Source organism: Triticum aestivum, chromosome 7B (assembly GCF_018294505.1).
Source record: "Triticum aestivum cultivar Chinese Spring chromosome 7B, IWGSC CS RefSeq v2.1, whole genome shotgun sequence".
NCBI classification, from domain to species: domain Eukaryota; kingdom Viridiplantae; phylum Streptophyta; class Magnoliopsida; order Poales; family Poaceae; genus Triticum; species Triticum aestivum.
Window position 1 is genome coordinate 556,125,655 of NC_057813.1, and position 10,548 is coordinate 556,136,202.

The following is a 10,548-nucleotide window of genomic DNA, read 5'->3' on the forward strand; positions in this document are numbered from 1 at the left end:
ATAATTTCACTTTTTTTGAAATGCCTAAATATGAATTTTTGGGGCTGATCTCATGATCTCACCTAATGTGAGATCTCATACAAGTCTCCCCGAGTTCCTTTCCTCCTTCCGGAAGAACTTCACTTTTTGTCATATAGACTTGTAAGATATGGTACATTTAAGCCCGTTTGCACTTCGATTTGGATGTAGTCCCTTAGCTGAGCTTTAGCCTTCCCATCTGAACTTTGTCTTAGCTCTATCTTTTGTAAAAAAAAAGGTTTCAAGTAAATGAAACCAGAGGGAGAAGGGCTCTTTTATATAAAAAGTAAAATACAACTGGATGTCTTTTTTTCCAGAAGCACCATCTAGACAAATTCGGTCGACTAGACGAGACAAGACGTTCTATAAAGATGAGTAGAATCTAATGGCATCTTCAAGGACGCCCCCTACTTTGTTCTTGTTTGTCCAGATCAGACAGACTGAACAAGAGAACTGATGCATGTCAACACTGTCAAAGGCCCACTCTCACCTTACCACAAACGTATTTACCAAGTCGTTGTGTAAGGGCATCTCCAACGCTATTCGCTACTTCGCCCTTATACGTCTGAACCGGATGGTACAACCACTTTTAGGCCTCCAACATTAACCCTCAAATGTCCACAGATATGCTCAAGCATCCAAAATTCCTTAGTTTGTCCCGGAATTAAGGGGGGGAATAGGGGAGTTCGGACGTGTCTACGCCTCTATGGCGCCAACTCTGCCTTAGACCTCATCACAAGCCCACTCTTCCTTCTTCCCCCCTTATCTCCTCTCTCTTCATTGAAGAGGGGGCTTATATGAAACTTCAAAAATGTCCTAATCTCAAATGTCGATCATGCTCCAACTCCAAAAAAAAAACAGCACGTCATGTTTTCCCCATAAAAACGTGCCCGAAGCCCCGAATCTCTGGGCAGTAATTCCAATGAATTGCAGCCTGATTCGCCCTTGATTACATGGATGGATACGGTTGGTGGATCAATGTATCCATGCATGTACGTCTGGCGTGCTCTGGATCTTACCAAGCCTGCCAATTTTCATCTCTACTGAAAAGGAAAGAACAATTTCCTTTTTGGAACGAGGAAAGAACCTTTTGATCGTGCACTGTCGCATATAAGCCGGAGTGCTGGCGCCGGGTCACGCGACGAAACCGACCGAGTTTCCACGGCCGCCGGAGCAGCGTGCCCTGCCGGTGCCGGAGAAGGCGGTGACGCGCCTTTCCACGCAGCCAGCGCGTAGACAGCCCGGGGCACACAACGGTCAAAAGATCCGAGGTGGAGCGGAGCTGGGAAAGGTGGTCCGGGGCTCCACCACGCGCCGGACGTGACAAAACGGCACCGCGCCCCCTCCTCCCTCGCCCACTAATTCTCCGGCCCAGACACTGACCGGCCGCGCCCACGCCCACGCCGCCCGAACCGGCCGCACCCACACTCTTTCTTTCACACTCCTGCAGAGCTCAGTCCTGAACTCCTGATCCCCACCTCGCGGCGCCTTGGGGTCCGGCCATGGCGTACTCCAAGGGAGCTGGCGGCGGCGGGATGTCGGCGGTGGACGCCATCCTCGCGGAGGTGGCCGACCTGGTCGCGCTGGAGCAGATCGCCAGGCTCAACACGGCGCACCTCGCCGGCCTCGACGACTCGGCCCTCCCGTCCAGCCTCGAGTCCCGCTTCCGCAAGCTCAAGTCCCTCCCCACCGCTGCCCCCGCGCCGCCCGCCAAGACCCTGGGCCGGAGCGCCACCGCGCCGCCCCAGCGCCGCGACGATCCTGCTGCCGACCCTCTCCCGCAACCGCAAACGGACCCCCCTGCGCCGGTCGCCCCGGCGAGCCAAGAGGCGAAGGAGCATAGCCCTCCCCCGCGGCCGCGGGCTGATCCTTCTAAGAAGAGCGTCCCCGCGGTTCGAGAGGACGACGAGGAGGAGGACCTGGAGCGGCTCTTCGGGCCAGGGCGCGGCCGGCCGACGCTGAGGGAGCGGAACAGGGGCAGGGACGACGACGGCTCCCTGTCGCCGCCGCCGCCGCGCCAGGCGTGCTGCTTCCCCTTCTCGCCCAAGAAGGCCCCGCAGAGGGCCCCGACCGCACGGAGCAGGAAGGACCGCGTGGGAGGAGCGCCGGACGACGTCCTCGGCATCGACGCCGGCGAGTGGGGCGACGAGAACAGGAAGATGGTCACGGAGCTCAAGGAGCAGCAGCGCAAGCTCAAGAAGGCGCTCGAGGAGCAGGTCAAGGTCAGCAGGGAGACGGCCAAGATGGCGCGGTGGGTCAAGCAGGCCTCCGCGCGCATGACGCACACGGACGCCATTGACGACCTGCTCAGCGACAGCGACATCGACGACGACGACGAGCTCAAGTGAAGAGAGATCTGCTCTGCTTTCCTTATGTTCCAAAGCTTCCGCTTCATCTCTTTGGAAATTTCCCTGGCTTGGACAAACAAACTATATATATGAAGATGTTTAGGTTGCAATGCATAGTAGCTACTATATGAGTTGGGCTTCAGAAAGAAGGATATAAATTCTGCTGTTTTAGACGAACAGAGGTGTATGGAAATGTTGGATCTTCTGTTCTTGTTTCTTATTCTTACTACGAGTTATGTCTAGAATCACAAACCACAACCACCATTACATGCACCAAGGTACAGAACTTGACAAAGATATAATCTGCCTATTAGTAAATTTAGTACAAGTACAAGTTGGGCGAAAGAATAATACTGGACAGTTAAAGAGATTGCAGCACACAGACAAACACAGGGACAGTGACACTTAACCTAATTATTTGATCCTATTTTGAGTTCACAGTCTATTGGCGGAAGCAGAGGAATGTAAAGTGAAGACAAAGAAAGTAGCTCTATGAAAATGGTTAGAGAGAATCATCTGAGTTGTCTACTTCCGAAGATGATTGTTTTCATAAGCTATCCTGATATACAAGTCAATACCCAGTACACCTAATATTCTGAAAACCACGACGATGCAGTGTGGTTCAGGAAGAGGGCAATGAATGGAATTCCAAACTTATGATACACTTCATCATCTTTTTCCTTGTCCAGATCCCCGAAAGTCTCCTTCAACTCTTTCCTCGACTATGAAATCTGAACTCCAGTACAAAGGCAAGCACATATCAGGTGATCCTACGTCGTAAATGGATGTAATAGCAATGGGCTGTTTGTTTGTTTGCATACCTGCATTGTGGAGCCAGAAATATGCAGGCGCCGAATGATATGAACTTATGCTCGACCTCAGAGCTCCAGTCTTAACTAAAACTGAGGAAGGATCACTGTTGTTCTGAATCTTGTGTTTGCTGGCCCCATTATTATTCCACAACAAACGATCTCCAGCGGAGAAAATGCCAGAGGGAGATTCTACAGATTCCACGAAACACAGCACGTGGACTAGAACTTTCTGTGTGCAAAGTAATTGTTGTCCCATGTTCTGCCATTTTAAAAAGGGCCAAAGTGTGAGAACCATGCCTTCAAATACGAAGTGAGTAAGTGATAAATGAACATCTGCACAACACTTATTATACTTCACAGAAGTTGAAGCCGTTCGAACACTTTTTGTTTCAATTCAAAGAAATCAGGAGCGCAGGAGCTCCTCAATTTGGAAGATAATATTAAGTTGAGGCCTAACCTTCCTTGTCCTAATCAAGGTACTATTTAAGTTGTTTTCATCCTATTCAGCATATCTAGATGTGCTTTAGCAAAACTGATAAGAAAATAACCACGTGACACATGTGGTAAGCAATCCAAACTATTCCCCAAAAAACTTATATAAGAAAATAAAAATATATAAAGGGGCAACTTCATGCAAAAGGACATCATAAGTGTTACGAGATTAGGAGAGCCGGAGAACCATTTATATGCAAATTCAGAGTAAATACAATCGGCGCACTTACATTTTACTTTACAAGAGATCCATCAAGCATGTGCTAGCAAAGTAGGGGTTCTTGTAGTTATAGACATTAACATAAGAGCCACTTCAGAGCTGCTGGGGTTCCAATTTCAATAACCTGGCAAAGCATGCGTCAACCAATACATCCTCGAAAACCACAAGAAAACAGCTGCAAAAGTGCAAATGAAACACTTACATCCCATTTGTTCCAGTGTAACAGACACATCATGCAACATTTCCCTAGCTTTTCTATCTGGGGTACAGCCAGCACGCTCCATTTCACTATATACTTCTGAAACCTGTTCAAGAAAATGAGAAAACTATTTCAAGCTCGTCAAATTATCCAGGCACGTAGATTTCTCTAATGGTTCAAAATCTCAATAATATATATAATCATAATTGGCACCATATCAAGAAAATTAAATCTTCATTAGCTAAGGAGAGAGTTGCAATTGCATGTCACCCAAAAAGAACTCTTCTATAGTTAAGAGTTAATAGCTGAAAAAATCCCATAGTTTTTACCAAGTAAGGTTTTCTGTTGGCAACAAAGGATATGGATGTTTAAGCAACTGAAGTAATCAAAACTACAAATACAGCAGGCGGACCTTCTCATATCTTTTTACTCTCATGAAAGCCTTCATTAGAGTAGTGTAAGTCACAACATCTGGGCTCATACCCTGAGAAAGAATAAGCAGTGGTAAGAGAGAGTGCAAAGAAAGTAAAATCATGGCACCCAAACAAGAACCATAAAAATAACAACGTTCTCATTCAGGAGAAAGTACGTACACTGTCCTTGATATGCTGGAATACAGCTAGTGCCTCCGAGTGCCTTCCAGCCGTACTAAAAGCATTGATTAACAAATTCAACATAACGAGATTTGGTTCAATTCCTTCTGCCTCCATCAATTGAAGAACACTTACAGTTTGTTCACACAAACCCTGAAATGGGAAAGCCAAAGCAATATGATGCGCACAAGATGAAAAGGACAGACAGGAATTGATGGTTTTGAGATCAGCGAAAAGGCGACTAAACTGACAAAACTCAATATTCATGCAAAGTTTCAGTCAAAATAATTATTCATGCACAGTAGCAAGCTATGCCAAAGTACTCACTCACAGGTAGCCCTGAATCAGCTAACTCGCTAAACTAGATGGAAAATAGTTCATGTAAATCAGCTCAAGGTAACACAAAATGCAAAATCTACCTAGCAAATATAGTTGCATGTAATGGTACTGTAATTTTTCGATGTAACTTTCAGAATGTCAAGTACTAAGAGGCAGATACATATTGATGTTAACGGTACCAATTAAGCTTCTTTTGAAGGGGAAAACAACTACAATGGCTACATTTCAAGATTTTTATACTATTACAACCATATAGTAGCAAGTAATGCCAAACTACTCACTCTTGGGGCATACTGTTTTGGATAAGCTAATGTACCACATGGCAAAAAAGAAGTTGCAAGTCGGCTCAATTATGTTTCTGCAAACACAAAAGGCAAGATCTACCTAACAGATGTAATTATTTGCCATGGCAATCTAATTGTTTGGTGTAAACGATTTAAGCAGAAAAAAGTTGGACTTCCAGTGAATTATTTATAGCCGATCACTATTCTAGGACCAGAACTACGGTTTGTGTTATTAATTCTTCTGGAGACTTAACATCATTGTTTTGACAGGAAATCTTAGCATGCACTGGAATATATTAAAGAACATATCATTTCACTATGAAATTGGTTTGCTCCATTTCCAGTAGTACTAACCTGTTGAGCATAAGCGTTCGCCAGGACGCAGAAGATACTAGGCGAGAGCTGCAGGTTTTCAGCTTTAAGAGCAGCTACACATTCCTGGGCATCGCGAAAATGGCCATACTGACCGTAAATGTCGACCAAAACTGCATATATTGCACCGCTCTCCTTGAACCCTCGATTCCTCATTTTATCAAACAGCTCTTTGAGCTCATCCCACTTCCCTTGCTCCCCCAACCTGCTGATGATCGTAATGAAGATCTTTGGGTCCGGGTACATCCCTTCCTCCTGCATGGCAGCAAGGAATCGCAGGGCACGCTTCATGTTCCCAACCCGACAGTGCCATCGAATCAAAGCGTTCCACGTAGCAATATCCGGCTTGATACCCTGCCCACGCATTTTCTCAAACACCCTGCGCGCATCGGCGAGCTGCCCGTACTTGCCGAACGTATCGATCAAGCCGTTGTAAATCTTAACGTCGAGCTCCACCCCGACCTCCTGCATCTCCATGATGAGGTCGGTGGCCTTCTTCCACATGCCGCTGTCCCTGTAAAGCCGCACCAGCGTGCTGTACCCGGCGGTGCCGAGCCGGATCCCCCGGCGCTTCATCTCGCCGAGGACCCACCACGAGTCCTCGAGGCGGCCGGCGCGGGCGTAGGCGTCCAGCAGGAGCATGTAGGTGCGCCGGTTCCGCGCGACCCCGTCGTCGGCCATCTGGAGGAGGAGGCGGTCGGCGAGGCGGAGGTGCGCCCTCGCGAGGAGGCCCTCGAGGAGCGCGTTGTAGTGCGCGGAGTCCGGGCGGAGCCCGAGGTGGCGCATCTCGAGGAGGAGCGCCTCGGCCTCGAGCGTGCGGCCGGCGCGGGCCAGCGCGCGGATGAGGCGCGCGTAGGCGGCGGCGCTGGGGCGCATCCCGGCGGCCTGCATGTCCGCGAGGAGTTGGAGCGAGCGGGCCAGATCGGAGCCCGCGCGGGGCTGGATGTCGCGGTCGTAGGACTCCCATGGCCGCTCCCGGTGGTGGTCAGGCGCCGTTGAGCAGAAGGCGACGGCGATGGCTACGCCGCGGCGGCGGCGGCGGCAGCAGCGGCCCAGAGTCAGACACTGGAGGGGCGGAAGCTGCAGCGGTTGGTGAAGATGCCGGCGGACGAGGCAGCAGGCGTCCATGGATATTGGAGCGCGCGCGCGTGCTCGGCTGCTCGCTCCCGCTGTGGTTGGGTTGGAGGCTTGGAGCCAACCGGGGAGACGAGTGATTTTTTTAGGAATGTGATATTTGGCACATGTGTGTTATATAAGCAAAACTGTTACACTTATACTTCTTTCACTTCAAAGTATCACATGACCCCCCTTCTTTCGACCACGCCTCCTCCTGAATGACCTCGCAGGCTTGCCCGAGAAACCTGCTTCTCCCGTAAATCTCACGCGCCCACGCCCGAGGAAACTACCACTTCTTCACGTCTACCACATGATAAAAAATATTGCGCATGTAGAATTCGAACCCACAACTCCCTGGCACCAAAGCGCGCCACCACAACCAACTCATTCTTAGGTATTTGTTGCTCAAACTAAAGAAACTAATCGTTTTGACCCTTTTTTTACAGTTGTGTTATTACAGAAAATTACCACAATTTCCCCTCAGTCAAAGTTACCATGGTATTTGTATGCAAGTTATCAGACATGTGTTGTGTAAATTACCGTGCTATTTACATAAAACTTACCAGGTACTATGTTTCAACAACTACACCCCTTTCAAAGTTATCATTGTGTTTGTACACAAGTTATATGGTCTTCGATGTGTAAAATACCGTGGTACTTACACATAAGTTATCTGGGTGTGTATACATCAACCTCCCCCCGGTAAAAGTTACCATGTGGGATTGTACATGAGTTACCGGGTCAACAGTTCGTATATTATCATGGTACTTACACCTAAAAACATGGGTGTGTTTCGGTAGCTTTTTCCATAGATCAAATTACCACGATGTTTTTACGCAACTTATCACGCCTATAGCGGATCAAAGTGGGCCGTTTTTCTGGGCCAACCCACGAGCACGTGTGCCCCTCATGACACTAAATATTATGTGACTTTCTCGTGGCACGACATGTGTTGTGTTCTTCCAAGAGACCCCGCAAGGCGAGTGTATGTTTTGAACAACTTGTTTTTATTTGGCAAAAATTATCGGGGATGTTTTGAACAACTTTTTCCCGGGACAAAAAGTTATCATGGTGATTCTAGGTTATAACGCCCTCGATGCGGCTATAGCTCCCACGTGTCGAGGCACGACTTAGAGGCATAACCGCATTGAAAGCAATGTCGCAAGTCAGGCAATCATTACAACATCCCATGTAATATATAATAAAAGGGGGAGATAATATAGTTGGCTTACACTCGCCACGTCACATCAGAGTACATAAATAACATCCATCAACCAAACACTCATGGCCCGACTACGGCGCCAAAATAGAAAAGACCCCCAACATGCGACAAGGTCCTGAATCGATAACCCCAACTAGGCACCACTACTGATCATCTGGAAAGGACACATAGTAACGCTGAGAGTCCTCGTCGAACTCCCACTGAAGCTCGTAGTCGGCAACTGGAGCGGAATCACCTGGACCTGCATCTGGAGTTGTAGTATCTGTGAGCCACAGGGACTCAGCAATCTCACACCCACGCGATCAAAACTATTTAAGCTCATGGGAAAGGATAAGGCAAATATATGTGGAGCTGCAGCAAACGACTAGCATATGTGGTGGCTAACTTATACGCAAAAGAGAGCGAGAAGAGAAGGCGAAGCACGAGCGAGAAGCTAAAGGAACATCCTGCGCAAGCATAACTCCAACACCGTGTCCACTTCCCGGACTCCGCCGAGAAGGGGCCATCACGGTAACATACACGGTTGATCCATTTTAATTAAGTTTAGTTCAAGTCATCTACAACCGGACATTAACAAATTCCCATCTGCCCATAACCGCGGGCACGGCTTTCGAAAGATCAATCCCTGCAGGGGAGTCCCAACTTAGCCCATGACAAGCTCTCACGGTCAACGAAGGAATAGACCTCCACCCAAGACACACCGATCAGACTCGGTACCTTGGTACAACAAGATGATTCGACAGGTTAAAACAAGTCCAGCAACACCGCCCGAATGTGCCGACAAATCCCGATAGGAGCTGCACATATCTCTTTCTCAGGGCACACTCAGATGAGACTAGCTACGAGTAAAACCAACCCTCAAGTTTCCCCGAGGTGGCCCCGCAGGCAGCTCAGTTCGGACCAACACTCAGAGGGAGCACTGGCCCAAGGGGGGGCTAAAATACGATGACCCTCGGGCTCCGGAAACCCAAGGGAAAAGAGGCTAGGTGGCAAATGGTAAAACCAATGTTGGGCATTGCTGGAAAAGCTTTAATCAAGGCGAACTATCAAGGGGTTCCCATTATAGCCCAACCGTGTAAGGGACGCAACAATCCGGGAACATAACACCGATATGACGGAAACTAGGGCGGCAAGAGTGGAACAAAACACTAGGCGAGAGGCCGAGCCTTCCACCCTTTACCAAGTATATAGATGCATTAAGATAACATAGCAATATAATGATATCCCAACAAGTAAATAAATGTTCCAACAAGGAACGGCTCCGACCTTCACCTGCAACTAACAACGCTATAAGAAGGGCTGAGCAAAGCGGTAACATAGCCAATCAACGGTTTGCTAGGACAATGGTGGGTTAGAGGTTCAACATGGCAGTTGGGAGGCTGACAAGCAAATGGTAGGCATCGTAGCATTGGCAAAGCAAAAGAGCGAGCAAACTAGCATAGCAAAGATAGTAGTGATTTCGAGGGTATGATCATCTTGCCTGCACAGTTGTCAGAGTTGACTGGATCCTCACAAGCAAACTCAACGGGCTCCTCGGTAGCGAACTCGTCTCCCGGCTCTACCCAACAAGACAAACAAGCAACAAGGATACAATCAACCACGGGCAAGTCCAAGCAATACGATGTAATGACGATATGCTATGCGGGATGCGATGCGGGATGCAAAATGCAAGATATGCCAGGAAATGCATGAACCTGGCCTCATCTTGGAAAACCAAGTGTGCCACTGGATAGAGGGGATGAAATCGCTTGAAAACGATATAAAGATCATAGGAATCGGAGTTACGGTTTGGAAATGGCGAGCGTTTTAAGATACGACACCGGTCTGCGATTTACAGCAAGTAGGCATCTAAATGCAACGAAATGAGCATGCTACAGCCACCAAACATGAAAACAAAATACATGGCAGCGAAGTACACAAGATGGTCGACAAAACACTAGCACTGAGCCACAGGCAAATTCATCCATTAAGAGGTTCAAACAAGCATGGCTAAAATGCAAATGCAAAACAGATTTCAGACTTAGTGAAATTAACACTAGTCTGAAATTTCAGATCACGAAGCTCTCTTCGGAGCAGCAAAACAACATGATAGAGAACCTGAACATGACAAGTAAGAATAAGGCATGGAGCTACTCAACAAGCTTAATAAAACACCCAAAGTGACCTGGGGCCAAAAGGGTTCACAAAATACTCTACCGAGCTCACGAACATCGCTCGAACACAATCAGTTTTCAGACTTAGTGAAAACTGAGACATGCTGAAATTTAACTCACGAAGGTATGTAAACGAGCTCGATGCACTCACTACGGTGCAAGTCATGGCAAGGAAAGCATATAACCAGCAAGAAGGCACAAAGTGCTAGCTACACATGGCAAGAACGAAGGTATAGCATGCATGGAACACTAACGGTAGCATCGGCGAAATCGCAAACAAGTTGACGATCTGCCCAGATTAACAACGAAGCAAAAGTTGAGCTCGATTGAGTCAACCTAGAGCACTCCACAAATGCAAATAAAGACATGGATGGATAGAG

General features: G+C 48.0%; 2 protein-coding genes across 2 annotated transcripts; one reads left to right on the forward strand and one right to left on the reverse strand.

The window, feature by feature from the left end:
* Nucleotides 1-1,370: 1,370 nt before the first annotated feature.
* LOC123156859 (translation initiation factor IF-2) lies at nt 1,371-2,543 on the forward strand. Its single transcript, XM_044575043.1, has one exon. It carries the CDS (start codon nt 1,521-1,523, stop codon nt 2,364-2,366), a length of 846 nt encoding a protein of 281 aa, XP_044430978.1. The 5' UTR covers nt 1,371-1,520; the 3' UTR covers nt 2,367-2,543.
* A 110-nt stretch (nt 2,544-2,653) lies between these two features.
* On the reverse strand, nt 2,654-6,908 carry LOC123156858 (pentatricopeptide repeat-containing protein At5g42310, chloroplastic). The gene is made up of 7 exons (XM_044575042.1): nt 5,660-6,908; nt 4,683-4,835; nt 4,502-4,573; nt 4,093-4,195; nt 3,901-4,014; nt 3,188-3,437; nt 2,654-3,097 (listed from the first exon to the last, which is right to left on the reverse strand). The coding sequence occupies exons 1-5, from the start codon at nt 6,803-6,805 to the stop codon at nt 4,007-4,009; spliced, it is 1,482 nt and encodes a 493-aa protein (XP_044430977.1). The 5' UTR covers nt 6,806-6,908; the 3' UTR covers nt 2,654-3,097; nt 3,188-3,437; nt 3,901-4,006.
* Nucleotides 6,909-10,548: the final 3,640 nt, after the last annotated feature.